Raw genomic sequence first — 24,939 nt, 5'->3', positions numbered from 1 at the left:
GCATTCCCCGTCGTGACGCTAGGCCACCCAATACTCTCAGGTTCCCACATGCACAGAGAAGCGGGCTAAGGCAGCTCCCGGAGGACTCCGCACTGGACCCTTCCCACCTCCGGGCTCAGCTCCCTTCCCCACCACGCTGTGTTATCCTTGTCAGGTCAGCCCTCTGGGCATGGGGCACGTAAAGAGCTTTCCGAATGACTGAGTGTGATGCGGAATTACGAGCGTGGGTGCAGAACACATCCCCGCCCTCCCCCCCACGGGTGTGTTGCCTGGAGGCCACGAGGTCCGCGCTTTGGCTGAGTTCCTTCGCGTGGGGGCGGGGGAGAGAACTGTCACCAGCATCCTCCCTCTCCAGGCCCACTGGCCCCGCCTAGTCCCTCGATTCGTCCCGCAGGCCACGCCCAGCTACCGGCCTCGCCCCGCCCCGTGCCAGCCCCTGCCGGAAGTGCCGGTGGAGCGTGTGCATGGCGCGCGAGTCCCGTGTCTCGGAGGCTGGCTCCGCCGCGGCCGCGCTCTTCGGCTGGGTACGTGACTCCGCCCCCGGGCTCGGGAAGCGACTGGGGGCGCGGAGACCCGGGAGCGCCCGGCATCTGCGTGGGTGAAGGGGATGCTGAGAGGCAGAGGCCCATGCCAGGGTCCTGGGTTGAGCACTCCGGGCTGCGGCAGGAGGGAAAGGGTTCGGAGGGAGGGTCTCCCCGTGGCGGTGCCTGAGGGGCCTGCTGTAACTGGGGCCTGAGGACCGGAGGGACTGAGGCTCTTCGGGTAGACCCTACCTTCAGGGGAGAGCGTCCATTCTGGGAAAGCTCTCGGCTGCCCGAGCGCCTGGGAAGGCAGCGTGGAGGCTGGACAGAGAGAAGATCGCTTGGTGACAGCTCGTAGGGCCACCTGTGTCATCGAATCTTTCTTTTGCCTGGAGGATGGGAGGCTCCTTTCCAGCGCCGTCACCCTGGGGAGCATCCTGTGGATGTGAGGCCTGTGGAGTGTGGCCGCGCGAGGCGCAGACCCTGCGTATTTGCTGTTACTCTGCTCCGACCGGATCTTACCTTTTCTGGGGTCGTGGAAGTCTTGGCTGCTTAGGTTTGACACTGAACTTTGAGAGAATCCTTGTGTGTGACTGGAGAGGAGGCTTTATGCTCGCGAATGTGGGGGACATGCGTGGCAGGAAGCATATGTTGGATGTTACAGTTCTTAATATTAAATGCCAAAATTGTGATAGGATGCACGATTTGTTAACGGCAGTCTCCTTGGCTACAGCGGAGGTGTTCTGAGAGTGAGTACTGAGCTCGTGGTGTTCACATTGGCTCTCTTGGTGCCTGGCATCTTGTAGACTCCGGGGATATATTTGTTGACTGAAGAATGAATGAACGAATGGACGAAACAGATGAGTACCTGTGCGCACCGCCATGTGGAAGGTTTGGGAAATCCATACATGTAAAGGTGTTCCAGTTCCTCTGCTAGAGGAGGCTATAGCACCTATGTTTCTGCCAAGATTGGTATTCATTGACATATCTTTCACTTGTTGAGTGTCAGGCTGCTGGAAGGGAGATCTTGGCATGGCCTAGCTGACTCAGCTCCCTGAGGTAGCACTTGAGGTGGAGGTGGGGTTAATAACCGAATGTGTTGCTGCCTGTCATTTTCCAGCCAGGAGACTGTTGTCTTTCTGGCAGAGGAAAATCATCTGACAGAAAAAGCCTTTCAGATGCGGCCTTAAATGGACAGAGACAGAACAGGGTCGAACCTCACTTTTCTAGTGTGCTTGGAGGCCTGCTGGCATAGTCTTCCTATTGCGTATTCAGGGTGCGTGTATTAGTTGGCTTCTGCTGCCGTGACAAAACACCACAGTCTGGGTTCTTGAACAATAGAAATTTATTTTCTCATAGAGCTGGAGGCTGCAAGTTCAAGATTGAGGTGTAGACGGTTTGGGTTTCTCTGAGGCCTCAGGTGGCTATTTGTGGGTGGGATCCTTGGTGTCTTAGGAGGAGACTAGATGAATGCACCAGGGCCCCACCCTTACGGTCTCATCAGTTACCTCTTTAAAGGTTGTGACTCCAAATACAGCCATATCGGGACATTTAAGAGGTTAGGGCTTTAATGTAGAAATTTTAGAGAAACACAATTCATCTCTCACAAGGGTGTGTGTGTGCGCGCGTGCGTGCGTGCGTGTGTGTGTGTGTGTGTGTGTGTGTGTGTGCATAAGCTCTGTCTGGATCCTTTGTAAAGAAGGAAGGTATACATAGTTGTTATAAAGTATATTAAAATTTCCTTTGCTCAGTTTGGTTTTAAGGCCTCTTGCTGCGCTAGAGACTGGTACATAGCGTGAACCGGGGGTTGTTCCTGCCTGTCTTCTCCCTTCAGTATTTCTCATCCTGCAAGTCTGGTAATGGGGCAACCAGATTGGCTAGAGACCCCAACACATGCTCTCTGCTTCACTCTGCAACAGTGTTGCTTTTGACCTTTCCAGAGTGGAGCCTTGGACCTGATGTGGCCAATGCAGTTTCAGATTTAGGGGAGTAGCTATGAGCAAGACCAAGTCCCTGCCTTCATGGTCTATCTCTAGGAGATGGGGTAGACTAGTCAAGTAGGCAAGACTCACTGTAATGCCAAGGAAGGATACAAAGAAGAGAAAGGTGCTGAAGTGCTGGAGGTGAGCAACAGCCCAGAGTCTGTGGCTTACCCTCTAGGCTGCCTCCAAGCACATCCTCATTAGACACAGTAAGAGCTAAAGAAAGACGCCAACTACTGACTTGGTCACGCCGTTGTGTAACTATGGATCATTACTTGAGCCTCCCTGGGCCTCTGTTTCCTCATCTGTAAAATGAATGCTAATGCACCTTAGTTGTGAGGATTGAAGGTGTCTGTCGTGTCTGCAGAGAACACTTAGTAGGAGCTGTATTGTTCCCAAGGCTCTCTTGACCTGTGCCCCTCCTGTAGCTCATTCTTCTTGGAGCCGTGCTGCTCAAGGTGACTGGAAATACCCAGCGGACATGGGTTTGCATTCATGCCTTGGGGGTTATTTCCAGGTACATGTTCTCATTCAGGGGTCCTCAGAAGATGGGTTTTAAAGGCTCCACCACTCACCTCCAAAAGAACCAGCTTGGGAGTAGACACTTGAAGAGAGGAATTTCTGAAGTATTAAGTATTAAGAACTGTGGGTTCACAGTTCCTCTTCTTTAAGTGAATATGGCAAGCTCTGAAAACTTAGAACATTCTGGGCCTTTGGCTCTTTACCGTGTGTATTCACTATTGTATTTATATCTTTTGTTGCAGAGATCTTACTGTTTCACTTAATGGACATTGCCCTTTCTTTACAGCATCTTTGTGATATGTATTTGTGTATATACTGAATTCTATTTTGGTAACCAAGCTGTAAACATTTCAGACTAGAGACTTTTTTCTTCCAGTGTTGGTGACTGAACCTAGGAACATGCTAGGTAAGCTCTCTGTTGCTCTGTTGTACCCCTAGACCTGAACTATGTATGCAGTTGATAGTGTGGATCTACAAGGGAGATCTGAATCTTGGAGTCGCCAAATGCTATACTTGAAAAGGCCCTTTAGAGATAAACTGCCTAGGTCTTGTACTAGCTCAGTCAGTAGAGCATGGGACTCTTAATCCCAGGGTCGTGGGTTCGAGCCCCACATTGGGCGCCATTCTGTAGTATGGAGCCAAGGGCTGTGTTCCTGCCGCCCGGCTCCTGGCTGCCTGGCTAGCTTATGCCCCAAAATAACAACACACAAACTGTATTCTTTTAAACACTGCTTGGCCCATTAGCTCTAGCCTCTTCTCTTATCTTGCCTAACCCATATTTAGTAATCTGTGTAGCACCAGTCTTACCAAGAAAGATTCAGCATGTCTGACCTGGAAGCTTGCTTCATCGCATCTGCCCCAGAGAGGAGCGGCATGGCGTCTGAGCTCACTTCCCTTCTTCCCAGCATTCCGTTCTGTCTACTCTACCCACCTATGTTCTGACCTATTGGGCCAAGCAGTTTTCTTTATTAACTAACCAATGACCTTCCCACATCACAGGTGAATGATGATGCTTCCTGTTAGGGATGCAGCATCCTTAGCGGACTGAATAAATACAGAAAGTCATTGCCTGCTTCCCATTGAGGATGTGGGGAAGGGAGCACAAACCTAACTCCGGAGTGTTTTCTGCTAACTTTTTCTTTATCTCTCCCTCCCCACCAACTTTTTTTCTTTTCCCAGCTTTCCTAGATAATTAACTTTTATCAGAGGGCTTCCTTGGTCTGATTCCCAAAGGCAGTTTAGTCTTGATTGGGTTTTATTGCCCTTGTGATGCCACATAGAGAAATGTCAATGGAAGGCCTCAATCAGATTGACCTGTGAGCACGTCTCTGAAGAGACTATCTTGGTTGGTGATTGATGTGGAAGGTCCAGTCCACTGTGGGTGGTACCATCCATTGGTCGATGGGCCTGGGCTTTCTAAGAAAGTCAGTGGAGAGAGCCAGAGAGTGAGTCCCAGGCAGTGTTCTCCATGGCTTCTGCTTGATCAGTCTCGGTCCTCTCTTCCCCCAGCAGCAAACTAGAACAGTGTATACCTGCAGGGAAAGGTGAGCCACATGGTTGGCTAAGTTGTGGGTGCCACAGAGGCCTCTGAAATAGGAATCACAGTGCTCACAGATGGGCTGGTTCTCAATGTAGATTGACAAGACAGCCCCCTAAGAACGGGTGTGAGATGTCATGGGCTCTGAGAGGCGTGTCGGGGCGAGGGACTAGATGGCTAGATGGGTGCTGACAGTTGGGCCTTCAAACTGCTCTTCTTCTGTGTTGTATTTTATCCCCAGGGTGCAAATAGCTACGGGCAGCTTGGCCTTGGCCACAAGGAAGATGTGCTTCTTCCCCAGCAACTGAGCAGCTTCTGTGAGCCTGGGTGCATCAGGAGTGTCACAGGAGGAGGGGGTCATTCTGCAGCTGTCACAGGTAGCTCTCTTCTCCAATGGATAACCACTCACTTTTGTATTGAGGTGTTTCCCCTTGGAAATAAAAACCTTGCCATCTTTTAGTCTTTTGTACTTCTCAGAGAGCAGCATTTGTTTTTGTGAAAGAGCCAGATAACCATTAAGGGAATCCTAGCTTGCCAGAGCTTGAACTTCTGAGTTCCTTCCCTTCCCTTTTCCTACCCCCTTATACAAATAAGGCTCAGAGAGGAAGGCTTAAGGTCATAGGCAAGTTGGTGAACATGCTACAACCTGTTTGACTTTTACTTTGAAACCTTTGCAAGTAGGTGAAATAGCCCTTGAGATCAAGAACTTTACCTTACCTTGTTCTTAATTTTCTGTCCTAGTGCCCAGAGAGTACCGGGGGCCACACATACTTCAGCTTAGCAGAGGCAGTGTATGGCATCTGATTGGGAATGGGAGCTGTGGCTCAAACTCCCTGGGCTCAGGGGCTTGTTCTCTAGTTCATTAGCTCTGCGGCTCTGGCAAGTACCTCCCTGTACAGCAGTGGTCTGCTCTTACTTCTGTTGTGGTGATAAAATGCCTGCCCACAAGCCTCTGAAGGGGAAAGGATTCTATTCGACTTAATATAGGCAGCATGTCTTTATTGCAGGGAGTCAAGGCAAGAACTTAAAGCATCACCTCCACAGTCGAGAGCAGAGAGAAATAAAGGCATCTTTGCCCGCTGGCTGCTTGGTCTCTTTATTCTAACACAGTTAAGGGCTCAGCCCATGGAATGGTGCTGCCCACATTCAGATCAGTTAGAAGTCAAGACAGTGCCACAGACATATCCACCTGTCAGCCCGGTCTGGATAATTCCTCATTAGTACTCCCCTTCCAGGTGATTGTAGGTTGTGTATGTTGATAGTAGATGCTAACTAGAACACTCAGTTTTCTCTCTGTCCTGTGGGGATAATAACAGTAGATAAACTTAGGGTTTTCCAGTAGATAAACTTAGTGTTTTAGGGCTTTTACAGGCCTTTGGTGTTCCTGTCATCATGGATTCCTCCCTTCCTTTGTAAAGAAATGCTAGAAATTATATTTTACAGCTGTACTGATATAAAGTAACTATACCTAAGAATGGCATTTGTACTGTATATGAATTATTGTTACATTAAAATCAACTTAAAACAATTTGAAATTAAGACAGCTTAATTAAAGGTGTATGGGCCTTTCGAAGTATTATGGGGCCTAGGTACGTGTGGAAAGGACTTCCATGCTCAGCTCTTAGAACAGCTCCTGGCATATTCTAAGTGTTGAGTTGATGTTGGCGTTCCTTTGATCATAGATGCTCCATTTGGCGATACTGGCACTTGTTACAGAACTGGGAGTTTCCATTCAACCATTAGATTGGAGGTCCTTGGCCTGATCCTTTGGTTCCAGAACACATTAGCATGCATCAGTTAATAGCATTAGTACGGCCAAGAAGCCTATGTCTGTGGCTCCAAATAATGCATGGTAACCTTTTCTTACTTTGGGAGTTGTGACTCTCTCCCTGTCATGCTGACACTGGAGCTTTGTTGTTTTAACTTTGTCATAGTGGCTGTGCCTTAATTTACTGCTGTTCTTTCCGCCAGCACTTTCATCTCCGCAGTTGCGGCCTGCTTCTTTGGAAGCGGTCTGGCCACTCTGGCCACAGCATGGTGGGAATTCTGTTCCTGTGGATACCACTAACTGGAGCTTTAACTAAATCTCTATTGTTCTATTTCTAAATAAGACCTGAGATACGAAGGCTGGGGTGAAAACCTGTGAGCTCAAAGAGGTGAAGTAACAACTAGCTAGCCCTCTCTCCTTACCGGTGCCACCCAAAGAGAATGTCCTTATGCTCAGCCAAACCACTCCAAAATCCTCCCAGCTACTTCCTGTGTGTCTCTCTAACTCTTCCAAATGCCCTCGGATGCTCTATGAATACTTTCTGTCAACTGGTTGCTTACTCAGCCTCCTGTCTCAAGGTTCATTTTATTTAATTAATGCAAATGCAGACTCGGGGTTCACAGTGTGATCAAATATCTGTTTTGCAGATAGAGGAGGACTCTTTGTTTGTGGCCTGAATAAAGATGGGCAGTTGGGGCTCGGCCACACGGAAGATGTTCTGTGTTTTACCGTCTGCAAGCCTCTCCTTGGTTGTCCAATCAAACAAGTGGCCTGTGGCTGGGATTTCACCATTATGCTCACAGGTAAGCGCTCTCTTGAATAAGTATCACCACGACAGCAGTGTAGTGTGTGTGTGTGTGTGTGTGTGTGTGTGTGTGTGTGTGTGTGAGTGTGTGTGTGTGAGTGTGTGTGTGTGTGTGTGTGAGTGAGTGTGTGTGTGTGTGTGAGTGAGTGTGTGTGTGTGTGAGTGAGTGTGTGTGTGTGTGTCTGTGTGTGTGTGTGAGTGTGTGTGTGTGTGTGTGTGGCGGGGGGTGGGGTGGGGAATGATTAAATAAGAGCCTCTGTACTTTTGAAGAAAAACAAAACCAAACAAACAAACAACAACAACAAAAAAACCACCCCATGAACCAATAAGTGTTCTCTATTAGGGAAATTGCAGGGTACCTTTTACAAGGAGAATTTTAACTATAAAGGAGATCAGGCTGGAATATACATTTGCCAGAGACTGGAGGATGAACCGGATCTCATTAGGTGGTCATTTCTAGTCCCAAACGCTCATGAGAGCTATGTGCCTGGTCTAGCTGACCAGGAGTGCCATAAGAGTTCTTATCTGCTCGTTGTCTTAGGTAGCATGTCTCCTGCTGTGATGGCACACCATGACCCAAAGCAACTTGGTGAGGAAAGGGTTTGTTTGGCTTACACATCACTGCTCATCATTAAAGGAAGTCAGGACAGGAGCTCAAGCAGGCCGGCAACCTGGAGGCGGGAGATGATGCAGAGATCATGGAGGAATACTGCTTACTGACTTGCTCAGCCTGCTTTCTTATAGAATCTGGACCACCTGACCAAGGATGAACCTACCCAAAATGGACCCTTTTCCGTCAGTCACTGATTAAAAAAAATGTTCTATAGCCATATCTTCTAGTTGGGGCCCCTCCTCTCCAGTGACTCTAGCTCGTGTCAAGTTGGTGTAAAGCTAGCCATCACTGAGGGAGCAGGGATCTCACAGCACCAAGGGGCTTCCATGGTGACATTACTGAGGCTCAAACCCAGGACTTCAGATGTGCTAGACAAAGGCTCTACCTCTGAGTTATTTCTCTGTCTCCCTTCAAAACATCTAGTCTCTATGACGACAGGTCACAGAATGAGTTATGGCTGAAGGGTTGCTAGAATAATTCTTTTGGAAGCAGCTGGTTTGTTACTCTGTTAATTGATTTCTCTGTTTAACTTTGTCCTTTCTAGCTGCCTGGTCTGGGTTTAAAGGACACCTGTAGTTTCTGTCTCTTCATGCTCGTGGATCCCTAGATGTGTAGTGAAAGTCCCAGACCTTTGCACACAGCCTTCTACAGAGGCTCCTGTGTCTGCTGCCTTCTTCTTACTTGCAAGACTCCCTGTACTTTTCTTTGTTGCAATGCCCAGTGGTCCCTGCTTCAGAACATGCCCTGTTGTACACTCACGAACTGCCGTCCAGTATTTCAGTCTTCCTCAGCTGTCACCATTTCTGTTTTGCAGAGGAGTTCCATATGTATCCAGTTTGACAGTAATCATCAGAGTCCAGATGGGCTGGGGAGGCAGCTTGCTGAGCATGGGAGGCCCTGACTAGATTAGCTCTGAAAAAGAAAACCTCCTTCCACATGAAGAATTTCAATGCTAGATATCACTTTGTGAAGTACTTATTATGGGCCATGTTAGGGTCGAAAGAGGCAGAAGGGAGCACTGTTTCCAACACATCACAACAAGTTGTGAGAAAGGCACCAGTCACAGCTGGAGAACAGACTATCATATTTTTATGGATGAAGGTTAAGTTGGAAGACAGGGTTAATTATGAAGACAGGTGGTTCTAACATTCCTCTGGGACAAATTTGCCCTCCAAACTTTAGACTTGTCTCCAGGGGAAACCCTTACTTTGCCAGGCCATACATGTCTTGTCCTTTTCTCCAGACTCTTCAGGTGAGTGTGTGGGGAAGGGCAGGGAGGAAAAAGGCCCAGAGCATCACAGTGTGCAGAATTTGTTGGCTGGAGACATGGGAAGTGGGAAACATGAAGAGGGAGTAAGTGTTCAGTCACTTCAGTACTGGGCCCTGAGTTAAGTGCTCTGCACAGGTAATCAGCCATTAAGGCTACAGGTGGCAGGTAATCTTTAGTGTGGAGGAACTAAAGAAGGAAAGTGGCCAGAAGGCTTTGAGGCACAGGATGCCTGCTGTATCCTCTCATCCCTGTTTCCCTGTTGGTCACAGGTATCTCACTTCTTTGATTTGTAATCTGAATGCTTATGTTTTGCAGAAATAGGTCAAGTTCTGTCATGTGGATCCAATGCCTTTGGCCAGTTAGGTGTGCCGCACGGCCCTCGCAGATGTATGGTTCCACAGACCGTTGAGGTGAGGACACCCCAGTTTTAGCTGGTTTTATCTTGCTGTTTCTAGGCTGTTTCTTTTATCCTCACTCATATGAAAGACTAGGTAGGTCCTTGAAAGCCCATGGAGTAATAGAACTTGAGTTGAAAATAAGTTCTTCTGTTAAAAATCAGTTTTAGGGGAATCAATGCTGGGTGGAAAATTTTTCATCTTCATGCACGTTATAAGAGTTTATAAACTTGGATAGCAGAACTGCACCTCATATGCTCATTGTTAATGACGGGAACTGTGTAACAGACAGGTCCGAGTAGAAGTGATTTGCCTCACGACACTAAGTTCAGGGTCTGGGAAGATGGCGTAGTGTGTAGAGCACTTTGATTTGAGTGTGATCTCCAGAATCAATTTAAAGCTGGATGCAGTAGCACAAGTCTGTATGGTGCTCCAATGGGAAGCTAGGAAGCTGAGACAGAAGATTACCTGAGAGCTCCCAGGCCAGCTAGCCTAGCATATGAAGTGGCAAACAGCAAAGACCCTGTCTAAAGCAAAGTGAAATGGGTGGAGCAGCCCTGAAGGTGTCCTCTGACCTCCTTATGCTTGTGATGGTGTATGTCTGCATCCACAGGCATATGCGTGCGTGCACACACACACACACACACACACACACACACACACACACACACAAACACAAAGTAGATTCAGCAAATGGTAGTCCAGTGCTGTCCTGCAGAAATATCAAATGATTGAAAATTTTCTGAAAGCCCCATTTTAAAAAAAGTAAAAGCTGAGATTGATTTTTAATAACAACTTTATTGAGATATGATTCAGATACCATTGAATTTGCCCCTTTGAAATGTATACTTCAGTGTTTTTCAGTATGTTCTCAGTATCTTCAGTATGCTCTGCCATTGTCATTATCGAATTCTAGAACATTTGTGTTATGGCTAAAAGGAATTCTACACTCAATAGTAGTGGCTTCCTGTCTTCCCCTCCTCCAGCCCCTGGTGGCTGCTAGTCTACCTTCTCTGTGGATTTATGTGTTCTAGCCATTTCATATAAATGTAATTTTACAACACGTGGCCTTTGGGGCCTTTTGTGTGTCTCTCTTCATGCACTACTTTCAAGTTTTATGTGTGCACACATACACACACACACACACACATATATATGGAGTTTTAATGACATTTTTAAAAGATTATTTTATGCACATGTATGTTTTGCTTGTATGTGTGTCTGTGCAGAACAGTGCATGGGCTTTAGTGTTATGACTGAGCATCCTTTTTGTTTATAGACCCAAAAGTGGTATTGCTGGGTCTTGAGGTAGATTGTTTCCTAATTTTCTGAAAAATTGCCATACTGATATCCAAAGGGTTGTACCAGCTTGCATTCCCACCAGCAATTCAGGAGTGTTCCCTTTACCCCACATCCTCTCCAACATAACTTGTCATCAGTGTTTTTTGATCTTGGCCATTCTGACAGGTGTAAGATGGAATCTCAGAGTTGTTTTGATTTGCATTTCTCTGATGGCTAAGAATGTTGAACATTTTTTTAGGTGTATTTTGGCCATTTTAGATTCATCTGTTGAGAGTTCTCTATTTAGGTCTATACCCCCCTTTTTTATTGGATCATTTGTTCTTTTGATGACCAATTTCTTAAGTTCTTTGTATATTTTGGAGATCATTTCTCTGATGGTTGGTGAAGATCTTTCCCCATTCTGTAGGCTACTGTTTTGTCTTGTTGACCGTGTCCTTTGTTTTACAGAAACATCCCAGTTTCAGGAGGTCCCATTTTTTAATTGTTGCTCTCAGTGTCTGTGCTTCTGGGGTTATATTTAGGAAGTGGTATCCTGTGCCAATGCGTTCAAGTGTACGTCCCACTTTCTCTTCTATGAGGTTCAGTGTGGCTAGTTTTATGTTGAGGTCTTTGATCCATTTGGACTTGAGTTTTGTGCTTGGGTATACATATGGATCTATTTTCATTCTTCTACATGGTGATATCCAGTTATGCCAGCACCATTTGTTAAATATGCTTTCTTTTTTCCATTTGATATTTTTTGCTTCTTTGTCAAAAATCAGGTATTCAAAGGTGTGTGAATTAATATCCGGGTCTTCAGTTCCATTGGTTCCATTGGTCCCCCTGTCTGTTCTTATGCCAATACCATTGTTTTCATTACTGTAGCCCTGTAATAGAGTTTGAAGTCAGGGATTGTGATGCTTCCAGAAGTTCCATTATTGTACAGAATTATTTTGGCTATCCTGGGTTTTTGCTTTTCCATATGAAGTTGAGTACTGTTCTTTCAAGGTCTGTGAAGAATTTTGTTTGGATATTGGTGGGCATTGCATTGAATCTGTAGATTGCCTTTCGTAAGACTGCAATTTTTACTGTGCTAATTCTGCCTACCCAAGAGCATGGGAAATCTTTCCACTTTCTGGTGTCCTTTTGAATTTCTTTCTTCAAAGATTTAAAGTTCTTGTCATAGTAGTCCATAACTTGTTTGGTTAGAATTAGTCCAAGATATTTTATGTTCTTTGTGGCTATTATGAAGGGTGTTGATTCTCTGATTTCTTTAACCCATTTAGCATCTGTGCACAAGAGGACTACTGATTTTTTTTTTATTTAATCTTGTATCCTGCTACATTACTGAAAGTGTCTATGAGTCTTAGAAGTTCCTTGGTAGAATTTTTGGGATTGCTTATGTAAACTATCATATCATCAGCAAACAGTGAGAGTTTGACTTCTTCTTTTCCGATTTGTATCCCCCTGATCTTCTTTTGGTGTCTTATTGTTCTAGCTAGAACCTCAAGTACTATATTGAATAGGTATAGAGAGAGTAGACAGCCTTGTTTTGTTCCTGATTTCAGTAGGATGCCTTTGAGTTTCTTGCCATTTAGTTTGATATTGGCTGTTGGCAGTCAGTGCTTTTAACTATCTCGCTAGCTCCTTGACTTTTTTTTTTTAGAATAGCATCTCATGTAGCACTGGCTGCACTCAGACATATTAAATAATTGAAGCTAGACTTGAACTCCTGCTCCTGCCACCTCTACCTGCCATGGCTTCGATAACAGATGCATCACCACACCCAGCATATCTTTGGAAACTTGAAAGCTAATTTCATCTATCCAAGCTGTTGTTGTTTAGATAAACATAAATGTAGCATTTGTGAGTCAGGTACTTTTCTTTCCTTTTTTTGTACTGAGGCTCTGAACTCTGTGTGCATGTTTTACTGGTTGCTTTGAATCTAATCACATACAAGGGTTCAGATTCCACATGTAGCAGTGACCCTGGTAGAGAGTGGGTGGGAAGCAGTACATTTGGCTTTTTTTAAAAGACTTTTTCTTATTGACTTTTTGTGGATTTTTACATCATGCATCCAGATCCCATTCGTTTCCCTGTCCTTTCATTTCCACCCTCTGCCCTTGCAAACCATGGCCCCTCAATAAAATAAAATTTAAAATAAAACTAAAATAAGCTAAAATACAAAAGAAAGAGAGAGAGAGAGAGAGAGAGAGAGAGAGAGAGAGAGAGAGAGAGAGAGAGAGAAAGGCAGGAAGGAAGGAAGGTCAGTCAGTCTCAGTGTAGAAGCTGTAGTGAGACACAGTGAGTCACACAAAATACCCTTTAATCTGTACATCTTTACTTGTAAGTGTTCATTGCAATGAGTTATAGATCTGATTCAAGGGCTCTGGCTTCTACTACACCATTTATACTGAGCCTCACTGGAACTCCTCTTGGATATTCTGTTCTTGCCCCATGTCATGGAGATCCTGAAGCTTTGGATCTGCAGGCCTGCCCCCTTCACATGCTCCAGCAGTTTATTGATAAGGTAGATGTTGGGGTGGACCAACTCATAACCTGGGTTCTGGGCCTGGGTGGTAGTTGGGTTGGTCAGCTTGCCGGCTTTCCCTCATCAGCAGTATCTACACTATCAAGGTGAGCTCTCCAGACTGCCCTGGCTAGCTCATCCATTGCAGTAGGCAGCAAGGAACCGGGCCAGTTCTCCTGCTCACTCCTTTGGAGGCTGGCTCACCCACACCCTCAGGGACAACTGTACTGTTTTGCTCAGTCGAGGTGCAGGGCCTGGGCATTTGGCTTTTGTTTAGAGCTCTTTTTATGATATCCCACATAACAGGTTTGTGAAATTTATGTGTGTCTTACTTTGCTTTGTATTCCTGTGATTAGCATCATGATCAAAAAGAATTTAGGGAGGAAAGGGTTTATTTCATCTTACAGCTCTCAGGTCCCACTTCATCACCCATGATTGAGGGAGGACAAAATAGGGACTTAAGGCAGAAACCTGGAGGCAGGAACACTGCTTTCTGGCTTGCATTCAGCTTCATGTTCAGTTGCCTTTCTTTTCCCAGGACCCATTGCCCAGGAGTAGCCACTCACAGTTGACCAGGCCCTCCCACATCAATCGATAATCAAGAAAATGTCCCACAGGCTTGCCTACAGGCCGGTCTTATGGAGGTGTTTGCTCAAACGTGGTTCCCTTTTCCTGTGTATCCTAGTTTGTGCAAGTGGGAATAAAAAGTAAAAGCAAAATATTGTAAATGGTCATGATGAGAATAGGAAAAATTTCAGGAATACAAAGAAATCAAGAACGAGTTTCTCTGACTCAACTTCCCTTCTGCCACCTTACCTCTGATTAGAAGTGGAAGATGCATTTTCATTGGAGGGCTCAGATCAGCTTCTGTCATCTTGTGGAGTTCAGTTGCTGGCCTGTGGTCTGTTATTTGTGGGTAGTGGTTCTGAAGGGCTGCACAGAGTCTAGTTCTGCCGAGCTCTGGGTCCCCCCGTAACTCCCAGGAGCAAATAGGTGGCCTTTAAGAACCTACATATGTTATAATTAATTTACCTTAATTATAGTTGATATAATTAAAGAATACGGGAAGGGACAATGGTTAAAATACGTTGGATGGCAGAGTCAGTAACTAAGAACATTTTGATGGGCTGTGTCCCATGTGGCAATGGGAGGGATATACCAGAATGAGAACTGTTGGAGACTCTATTTATGGATGGCACTGCCATGTTTGGGCACTGGATTAGGTCGTGAGTACAGTGGTGGTTAAGATCTGTCTTAGCGCCTGAGAGGTTGGTAGTGGCTCATGATAAATACATGCAGTGTCATTGTCATGCCAGAGTCATGAGAGATGCTCATATAGTCCCAAGGGAGGAGGATTGGACTCTTATCTAGTGGGAAGTTTACCTAAATCCTAGAGTTGAGTTAGGTTTCCCTGGCTGGGGCTAACAGGATACAGAACATGTGCCAAAGAAGAACATTCTAGGCCAATGGAACAGTGTGGATGATGATGTCAGCAGGTGATCAGGCTGGAATATGGGGAAAAGTGGAAGTACTGAGGTGGAGTGGGTACGCATAGGTAGCAGTAGCACATAAGATAAAAGCATAGAGAGATGGGCCATTGGTTATTTTTAGGAAAAAGGAAGGCAGGAAAGAAGATGCGTTTAAAGGACCATCTACTCAAACTGTTTTGGCAGTCAGATTTTATTTTGCCCGAGGCTAATGTGATTGGAGACACCAATGACAGAAGTATAGTCTCCAGAAAGGAGCCAGAGCCTTGCTCTTTGTGCCAGTCAGATTGGTCTGGAATAATCTGGTGTGATCTCTTGTGCACTGGAGCACAGATTCTAGGCAGAGTGGTTCTTAAGACTTGTTCTTAGCCTTTACACTGTTCTTGAAAAGAGAATGACTGAGGGACAGGGACACAGCTCAGCATGCAGAAAGCCTTGTGTTTAGTCTCCAGTATTGCCTGAACTGGACATGATGGTACATGCATTTAATCCCAGCGCTTGGGAGGCAGAGGTAGGAGAATCAGAAGTTCAAAGCTTTCTTTGGCTACATAGCAAGTTTGAGGCCACCCTGGGATATATGAGGCCCCAGGGGAAAGAGCAATCCAGAACCTATCCAGAGGAGGGAAACTTAGTGATAGCTGCTGCAGCTGGAATGTTTGTCTAGAGTTCTTCATTAGTTACCTCCTGCAGTGAGACAGCTACAACAAGCATTATGCCACCATTTTTGAGGGTCTGGAATGGGACCTCTGAGCTGATTTTTCACAAAGTAGCAGTGAAGACATAGTAGGTACATACCTCCATGGGCTAGACTGGGGTCCAGTCTCATTGCCAAACTCTTACGATGCTTCTGGTGGGAGTCACAGTTCCTGCTCTGTGGACCTTTTTGTACAACTGTTCAGACCTGGCAGGTGGCTTTCTTAAGAGGAGGCCTCAGTGCCTCTGACTCACTCTGCTCCTTTATTCTTTCCGTTAGAAGTGTGTCAGTAAGCCCAGCCCACACAGGGGAGGGGAATCAAGCTCTGTGACTTGAAGGGAGTAGTATCAAAGAAATTGAGGACCTATTTTTAAAACCGCCACATGATGTATTAGAGAGGACATGACAACTGTCTTCAAATATTTGGAAAGCTTTGTCAGAAGCTAAAGGCAGCTGGATTTGGCTCCATCTAAAGAGATACATGGAGATGTGCAAGGATGGAGCAGGTGCCTAGGGAGGTGGTGAGCCCCATGTTACCGGAGGCAGCTACTGGGCAGGGGTTGAATGACCACTTAAGGAAGAGCTTCTAGCCTTGGCTAAGGATCAAACTGGGTCAGGAGGGAACACCGAAGCCCTTGCTATTTAAGTCTTATTGGAGCACAGCCATGCTTTCTCGTCTCTAGCTGTTTGATGTCACAGAGCTGAGCTGTGTGGCAGGAGCCATATGGGATTTGGCTGTTTTGGGGAATGTTTACTGGATGAGTTTGGAGGTCCCACCCCCTACCCTTGAGAGGCAGTGCAATGTGGTACTATGATACGATATTTTTAAAAAGTTATATTTCAGGGTTAGGGAGATGGCTTAATGGTAAGAGTGCTTGTTATACAAGCATGGGAACTTGGATTTCAATCTTCAGAACTCATGCAAAAAAAAAAAAGCCAAAGTAAGGGCAAGAGAGATGTCTCAACCATTAAGAGTAGTTGTGGCTCTTGCTGAGGACCTAGATTCAGTTTGCAGTACCCACAACCGTATGTAACTCTAGTTCCATGGGATCTGATATTCTCTTCTGACCATCACAGGCACTAGGCATGCATATGGTACACATTTAGGAAGAACAGACATACACATAAAATACATATTTTAAAAAAGCTAGGGATGACTGTGTATGCCTATAACTCCAGCACTGAGGGAGCTCAATGGCCACTGAGCCTCGCTGAAATAGGGAACTTCCAATTTAGTGAGAGACCCTGATTCAAGGCAGTAAGGCAGAGAGTGATAGTAGAAGGTACTCAGTGTCTTCCTTTGACCTCCTTGTACCCACACACTCATGTGCACGCAACACACACACTCAAGTGCATGCAACACACATATACACCCTCAAGTGCATGCAACACATACACACTCATGTGCATGCAACAGACATACAAATACTTAAGTGCATGTAACACACAAACACACATGTGCATGTAATGCGTGCACATACAACTGCACTCAAGTACATGCAACACACATGCATACAATACACACTCATGTGCATACAACACACACTCATGTGCATGCAACACACAGATTTTCATCTCATAAATAAAGAAGCATTTCTGAGTGAGCATATTGGGTGGGGGTGCTTCAGACTGAATTGAGTTTGTACAAGTTACATGATATTTTGTAGATGAATGATTCTGAGAGTAAATCCTGTTCTTTCTTTGGACAGCTCCTGAGAGAGAAGGTTGTTTGTGTCGCTGCTGGACTGAGGCATGCGTTAGCCACTACAGGTAGACCACCCAGCCTTTATTTCTCAAGCGAGCCCATTCTGAGCAGTAGAGCTCCAGGAAAACTTTGTAAGGGGTGTCGGCAAGGGGCCAGCTGTGCTGAGAGGAGAGACCACAAAGTAGAAGTCATTGGAGAGTCTTCGTCAGGGGAGGAAGGGAGTGAGCTGTCTGACTCTCTTTGTTGCAGACATGCTGCTAGGTTTTTCATAATTTTATTCTCTCGTTCAGTCCTTATAGCCAAGGAGTGGTGTGAGTTAAAGTCTCACCCACAAGAGTTTGTGGAAGCACGTGTGAGGGAGGGAGGAGGAGCTAGAGACTGTCAGTGTGGACTCTGCAGCCAACTGTGTTGTGTGTGAGGGAGGGAAGGAGGAGGAGCTAGAGACTGTCAGTGTGGACTCTGCAGCCAACTGTGTTGTGTGTGAGGGAGGGAGGAGGAGCTAGAGACTGTCAGTGTGGACTCTGCAGCCAACTGTGTTGTGTGTGAGGGAGGGAGGAGGAGCTAGAGACTGTCAGTGTGGACTCTGCAGCCAACTGTGTTGTGTGTGAGGGAGGGAGGAGGAGCTAGAGACTGTCAGTGTGGACTCTGCAGCCAACTGTGTTGTGTGTGAGGGAGGGAGGAGGAGCTAGAGACTGTCAGTGTGGACTCTGCAGCCAACTGTGTTGTGTGTGAGGGAGGGAGGAGGAGCTAGAGACTGTCAGTGTGGACTCTGCAGCCAACTGTGTTGTGTGTGAGGGAGGAGGAGCTAGAGACTGTCAGTGTGGACTCTGCAGCCAACTGTGTTGTGTGTGAGGGAGGGAGGAGGAGCTAGAGACTGTCAGTGTGGACTCTGCAGCCAACTGTGTTGTGTGTGAGGGAGGGAGGAGGAGCTAGAGACTGTCAGTGTGGACTCTGCAGCCAACTGTGTTGTGTGTGAGGGAGGGAGGGAGGAGGAGCTAGAGACTGTCAGTGTGGACTCTGCAGCCAACTGTGTTGTGTGTGAGGGAGGGAGGGAGGAGGAGCTAGAGACTGTCAGTGTGGACTCTGCAGCCAACTGTGTTGTGTGTGAGGGAGGGAGGAGGAGCTAGAGACTGTCAGTGTGGACTCTGCAGCAACTGTGTTGTGTGTGAGGGAGGGAGGAGGAGCTAGAGACTGTCAGTGTGGACTCTGCAGCCAACTGTGTTGTGTGTGAGGGAGGAGGAGCTAGAGACTGTCAGTGTGGACTCTGCAGCAACTGTGTTGTGTGTGAGGGAGGGAGGAGGAGCTAGAGACTGTCAGTGTGGACTCTGCAGCCAACTGTGTTGTGTGTGAGGGAGGGAGGAGGAGCTAGAGACTGTCAGTGTGGACTCTGCAGCCAACTGTGTTGTGTGTGAGGGAGGGAGGAGGAGCTAGAGACTGTCAGTGTGGACTCTGCAGCCAACTGTGTTGTGTGTGAGGGAGGGAGGAGGAGCTAGAGACTGTCAGTGTGGACTCTGCAGCCAACTGTGTTGCCTTCCTGCTGGATTTTAACATTGGTGGATGGACAAGCTTTAAGTGCATTGTCTTCTGTACATGAGTGGGCAGCATGTACAGGGCCACTGGAGGGCAGGTGACATAAGGTAAATAGGACTCTGGCTTTGGTTTGAAGATCCTAAAGGTTAGAAAACAATTGATACATAGATAGCTCTTTTTAAAAAGAAGGTAAGGTGGGGAGATGGGTCAATAGATACTATGATCGCCTTGAAAGCATGAGGATCTGAGTTCAAATCTATAGAGCCCACGTAAAAAGCTGGACTTGGTGATGTAATGTTAGCAAGTGTGAAGCAGAGGCAGGCAGATCTCTGAAGCTCGCTGGCAAGCTAGCCTAGCTTACTTGATGAAGCTCCAGAACAATGAGAGACCTTGTCTCAGTTAAAATTGAAGGTATTTTAGGAACACAACCAAGGTTGAACCCTGACTTCTACATGCACCTGCACATACATGTACACACAAATAAACATGTGAGGGGGCAGATGCTTGGGAGGGAAAGGGAGAGGGAGAGAAACTCAGAGGGGAGGGACTAGAAACCCAGGCGTGGGTGGAGAAGCTTCACCCTTCGGATTCGGCCCTTGCTCCTCTGTGCTGTCACTGTGTTTTTCTCCTGTGACTGGTAACTCCCCAGGCTGTGTGAATCCAGGTGTGACTGGTAACTCCCCATGCTGTGTGGTGGGTGTGGTGGGTGACGACAGAGAGAGAGGCCAGGAGGAGGCAGTGAAAGTCTGTGTTGGTCCAGTCCTGTGGCTTACTGCTGCTTAAACCTTCTCTTAAAGGGAGATATCAATACAGCAGTTAGGAGCACCAGCTGCTCTTCCAGAAGACACAGGTTTGGTTCCCAGCACCCACACGACAGCTATTCATAGTCTAACTCCAGTGCTAGGGGATCTGACACTCTTTTCTGGCTCTCATGGGCACCAGGCATGCATGTGGAGAACAGACAAACATGCAGACAAAACATTCATACACAAACAATTTTTAAAATGTGAAATCTTGTGTTTTGAGAGAATTATAACCCCACATGAAATTGCTAAAAAAAAAAAACAAACTAGATCCCCACAAGTTCTTTTTCCAGCTTCTCTCAGTGGTAATACCTTGCAGAATTAACAGTGCAGCAGCTCACCCAGGATGCTGATGCTGATGCAGTGAGGATACAGAGGAATTGCAGTAGCTCACCCAGGATGCTGATGCTGATGCAGTGAGGATACAGAGGAATTTATCACCACGAGTTTTCTCCTGCTGCTCCCAGCCTTTTCTTAGCCCTCAACAACCGTTCCTGTTTCTCGTGTTTGTAATGTCACCTCTGAAATGCCCTAAGATGCTCCCGTACAGTACATGACCTTTAGGGGTTGGCTTTCCTGCACAGCATAGTTCCCTGGGTATCCGTCTGAGCCATGTGTATCCATAACTGATTCCTTTTCATGACGAATAGCGTGGTATGGATGTGGCACTGGATTAGCCTGCTAGAGGTGCTGTAACACATTACTGCAGCCCAAATGGCTTAAATGCCGTACCCTTCCTTTCTCCCTGTTCTAGACACTGGAAGCCCAGGATGAGTGCCATTAGGATTGAGATGCCCGCTTCTCACTGTGGCCTAACAGGCTCTTCCTCTGAGCATCTGTGCAAAGACAGCTCTCTCATGACTCATACGTACAGGCACTAGTCCTAATGGACTAACCCCACTTCCCATAGGTACTGCTCAGCTTTCCTAACCTCTGTAATGCCCTGTTTCCAAACAAAGCCACACTAGAAATTAGGGATTCCACACCTGGATGTTGGGGGGTGGGGCACAGGACAGTTTATAAGAGCCAGTTTGTTTAACTAGTTATCCACTGAGGAATGTCAAACTCGTTTCTAGTTTTGGCCTATTTTCAATAACCTATAAACATTCGTGGACAGTTTTTTATAGGAATGTAGATTTTATTTCTTTGGATTAAGTGGGTTAAGGAGAGTGACTGCTGAGCTGTGTGGTAGCGACTATTTGTTTATAGATGGCTCTTCTCTTAGAAATCTGCAGGGCAAGGCCAGGCGGTGGTGGCACATGCCTTTAATCCCAGCAGAGGCAGGTGGATCTCTGTGAATTTGAGGCTAGCCTGATCAACAAAAGTAAGTTCCAGGACAGGCTCCAAAGCTACAGAGAAACCCTGTCTCAACCCCCACCCCCACCCCCCCAAAAAAGAAAGAAATCCGCAGGGCAATGGGGCTAGAGAGAGGGCTCAGTGGGCCAAGCACTTGCTACACAAGTATGAGGACCTAAGCTCAGTTCCCCAGCACCCTACCACAGCAAGGCATGGTTGTATGGATCTGTAATCCTTGTGCTTCTATGCATTAAGTGGCCAGAATCCCCAGAAGCGGACAGGCAGTGAACCTTGTGTGTGTCTTAAGCAGGGTGGGGAGGGCCGTGGTTTGAGGTTATTCCTGCCCCCCCCCCCGTTTAATTCTTCATATAGAATGTAGAGGTTCAGTTGCTATGGAAAGCAGTATAGTGGTGCCATATAACTAGCTGTAGCTTTTTTTTTTTTTGTAGGTAAGTCTCACAATATAGCCCCAGCTGGCCTAGAACTCACTATGTAGACCAGGCTTGACTTGAACTCACAGAGATCTACCTGCCTCTGCCTCTGCCTCTTGAGTGCTGGGATTAAAGATGTGTGCCATCACTCCCAACTTGACAAATAAATTTTATAAAAGGGAAAAAGGAGGTAGAGGTAACGAGATCAGCAGTGCATAGGATGAAAGACACCAGCTGTAACTGACACATACAGCAGCTGAGACGTTCCTCGGGTGTCCACTGACAGGTGAATGGGCAAGCACAATGGGGCACACACACATGTGTTGTCCCCGTCCCTCCCCCAGGGATAGTATGAGCTTTAAAAGGTACAGAACTGTTGAGAGGCTTCTCCCTAGATGAACATGGTGCTGACTGGCATAAGCCAGTCATAGAAAGGACAAATGCTGGCGTTCTCTTCATAGGAGTAGTCAAAATTAGAGACGCTGAATGGCAGCCCCATGGCAGGGGACCAGGATGGGGAGGGAGTGGGTACAATCTGCTTCAGTGTTGCAGGATGAAGCAATTTGGAGATGGAAGGATAATGGTTGCATACCACGGTGACTGTGTGGTACACTGGGCTAGACACTTAAAATGGTGAAGGTGATATGTTTTACACTGTACATATTTTACAATAAAACATTTCAAAGAGAAGCTGGAGAGACCACTCATTGGTTAAGAGCACTGACTGTAGAGGACCCCACATGATGGCTCACAGTGGTCTGTAACTCCAGTTCCGGGGAATTGACATCCTCTTCTGGCCTCTGTAGAAACCAGGCACACGTGGTGCAGTTATACATGAAGGCCAAACTCTCATACATATAAAATAAAAACCAATATATCTGGGAAAATTTTCAAAGGGAATAATTCACTCTTTGAGACATTGTGGACATATCAAGCAGTTGTTGTATGCAGGGAAATTCTGCTCTTGGAGTTTATCTGCTGGTTGTAGTCTTGGTTTATTTCAGGCCTCTCCTGTGCATTATTCTCAGTGAGCATAGCTGCTGCTTCATAAAGCAGGCTTGTCTGTTGCAATCTGAGAGTGCTGGCTGTAGAATGGTCCAGAGGAGCAGACCTTGATGTTGGTTTAGCTGGTGGATCCATGCTGTGCACATCTGACTAGCTGCCAAATGCATAGGATTTTATCTGTGCATTTCTGTGGGGTTTGGGATGTGGGTACATAGGTTCAAGTGGCCGTTCTACTGAAATAATGACTGCCGTGCTATCTTGAAGTCACAGATACACTTGTATTTGACAATAGAAAATCCAAATTCACCTTGTAACAGAAAGGCACTACCTTGAGTGTCAGCTGAACCCCAGTGTTTTTTCTGCTATTGATTCCCCATGCAACCATGGCCAAATCACAGTCTCTTTTCTGGATCCTCGATTTCTCATGTGGTGAATGTGAGGTGTGGACTCAGTGGTCTTCAAGCTTCCTTTCAGGTTAGCCATGATCAAGTCAGCATTCCAGGAGCGTAGCTGTGGGGCAATGCCTGGGACTTTGAGAGGAAGTTTTACTACATTGGAGTTTTCTCGTGGTCTTAGATTGTCTGAAAAGCTGGATTTGTGTTTGGCTCAGAGGTAATTCCTGTGGCAGGTCACAGGCCCTTGAAGCAGCCCCTGTGTAGCACTCACCTTGGCTGCGGTTCATTGGGAATTTCCTGTAGCAGTGAGGGTCTAACAGCAGTGTAGTTTAACTTGACACACATTTTCTCTTTTCCTTTCGGCTCTGCTGGGAAGTGAGTGGCAGCGTGTTCCAGTGGGGGACTGGCTTGGCATCTTCTGCACAACGCTTGTGTCCTGGGCAGACTCTGCCATTGTTTTTGACAGCAAAGGAACCAAGCAGAGTGACAGGTGAGCTCCTTATTTCTTTATAGTCTTTGATTATTCTTTGTGAGGAAGGAAGTAGACCTTCAGAAGATGGGTAAGTGGAGTTTCCTTCTCTCTCTCAGTATTTTTCTAAACATTTGATTTTGTATGGCTGTCTTGCCTGCATGTATGTCTGTGCATCACTTGCATGCCAGGTGCCCAGGGGGCCAGAAGAGGGTGTTACATCCTCTGGAATTGGGGTTAAATACGGTTGTAAGTTGCCATGTTGGTGCTGAGAACCAAATTCAGGTCCAGCCAGTACTCTGAGTACTGCTGAGACATCTCTCTAGCCCTAAGCCTTTGGTATTTCTTGATCTTTCTAATGCTCTCTCTTGGTTGGGATGTCAGTAGTTTTGTAATTTTTGTGGCCCCAGGAAACTCGCTATCTTTGCCACCAGAGGCTGGGACATGTTGATTGATAGATGCCTGGCAGGTAAGTGGAGACCAGCAAGGAAGTTCTAGATGGGTCATAGCTACTTGGAAGCGATGTAGGAGTTTGGAAACAGGATGTCATAATCTAGTGAGTCTGCAAGTCCTGAATCCTAGGTGCAAGTTACCCACAAGGCATCTGGGTGACTGCTCAGAATCAGCCCTGCTGAGTTTCCTGCATGGCCAAGGGGACAGAAATGACCTCAGCGCAGGCAGTTATACTCCACAGGGAAGACATTGGCTGTGCCTCTGTGCCATTTCCTTCTGCCATAAGGGAAGCAGGAATGAGTAAGGATGTAGAGCAGGCATGGGGTGTCTCCATGTGGAAACACAGTAGGTCATTTGCACTCTGCTCATGGGGTGTCTCCATGTGGAAACACAGTAGGTCATTTGCACTCTGCTCATGGGGTGTCTCCATGTGGAAACACAGTAGGTCATTTGCACTCTGCTCATGGGGTGTCTCCATGTGGAAACACAGTAGGTCATTTGCACTCTGCTCATGGGGTGTCTCCATGTGGAAACACAGTAGGTCATTTGCACTCTGCTCATGGGTCTGCTGGTGGGTCTTATTTTGATTAGTTGACCTATAGGTACCACCCCTTCCTTTCTTTTCTCTTTTTTGTCTTCTACTCTCAGGTCCTCTTCAGCTCTTTGTCTCTGAACTCCACTCTCTTTGTAGGCATTTCTGATTTGTGTATGGTACCACGTCTATCTCTTCTCTTCTCTGTAACTCTGACTCTTGGGCCCAATTCGCTGATGGTTGGCTATAGGAAAACCCTATATGAAGACCTCCAACTCTTCCCGAGCTCTAAACAAGAGAGGCTGCGGGGATGGGTGTCGGGAAAGGATGGGACAGAATAGACTGTAGTGATAGTGAGGCATACGTGCGTTGGGGTCATTCTGGTTGTGTGTGCATATATTTATGAATGTACATGTGTGCATGTGACTGTGGAGGCCAGAGGACAGCCTTGGCTCTTGTTCCTTTGGCACTGTCCACTCGTTTTATGAGGCAGGGTCTTTTACAAGCCTGCAGCCCACTGAGTTGCTCGTCTGCTCCACTTCCTAACACTGAGATTATAAGTGTGCTACCATGTCTGCCTTGAAAAGGCTTGAAAATCATAGCCTTCCCTCCCTCCCTCCCTCCTTTCTTCCTTTCTCTTTCTGTGTGTGCTTGTATCATGAATACAATGTGTGTGTCTGTGTGTGTCTGTGTCTGTCTGTCTGTCTGTCTGTCTGTCTGTCTGTCTGTCTGTCACAGGTCTCACTTCCCAGATCTCCTTATTCCAGCTGACTTGCCCTTGCCCTTGTACCTGTAGACAGGCTCTCAGATCTCCTTATTCCAGCTGACTTGCCCTTGCCCTTGTACCTGTAGACAGGCTCTCAGCTCCGCTGGAAGTGCTCTTCTTTCTCTTTCTTTGGAAAAGCCCTGGGGTTT

At 46.6% G+C, this 24,939-nt stretch overlaps 1 protein-coding gene across 4 annotated transcripts in view; it reads left to right on the top strand.

The window, feature by feature from the left end:
• The first annotated feature begins 440 nt into the window (after positions 1-440).
• The window catches only part of Sergef (secretion regulating guanine nucleotide exchange factor), a 212,243-nt gene continuing 187,744 nt past the window's right edge, over positions 441-24,939 (top strand). For 3 of the 4 annotated variants that reach the window (XR_012908246.1, XM_075952339.1, XM_075952340.1), the window contains exons 1-6: positions 446-524; positions 4,804-4,939; positions 6,978-7,133; positions 9,334-9,428; positions 17,115-17,175; positions 22,947-23,060. Coding sequence is in view for 3 of the 4 variants with exons in the window: in XM_075952339.1 (XP_075808454.1) it covers positions 465-524; positions 4,804-4,939; positions 6,978-7,133; positions 9,334-9,428; positions 17,115-17,175; positions 22,947-23,060 (622 nt within the window). In the remaining variant the exon portion in view is untranslated. Of the gene's footprint in view, positions 525-4,803; positions 4,940-6,977; positions 7,134-9,333; positions 9,429-17,114; positions 17,176-22,946; positions 23,061-24,939 lie in introns of all 4 variants that reach the window. The other variant, XM_075952338.1, reaches the window with a different exon arrangement.

Source organism: Microtus pennsylvanicus, chromosome 18 (assembly GCF_037038515.1).
Source record: "Microtus pennsylvanicus isolate mMicPen1 chromosome 18, mMicPen1.hap1, whole genome shotgun sequence".
NCBI lineage: Eukaryota > Metazoa > Chordata > Mammalia > Rodentia > Cricetidae > Microtus > Microtus pennsylvanicus.
This window is presented reverse-complemented; position numbering and strand designations above follow the sequence as displayed.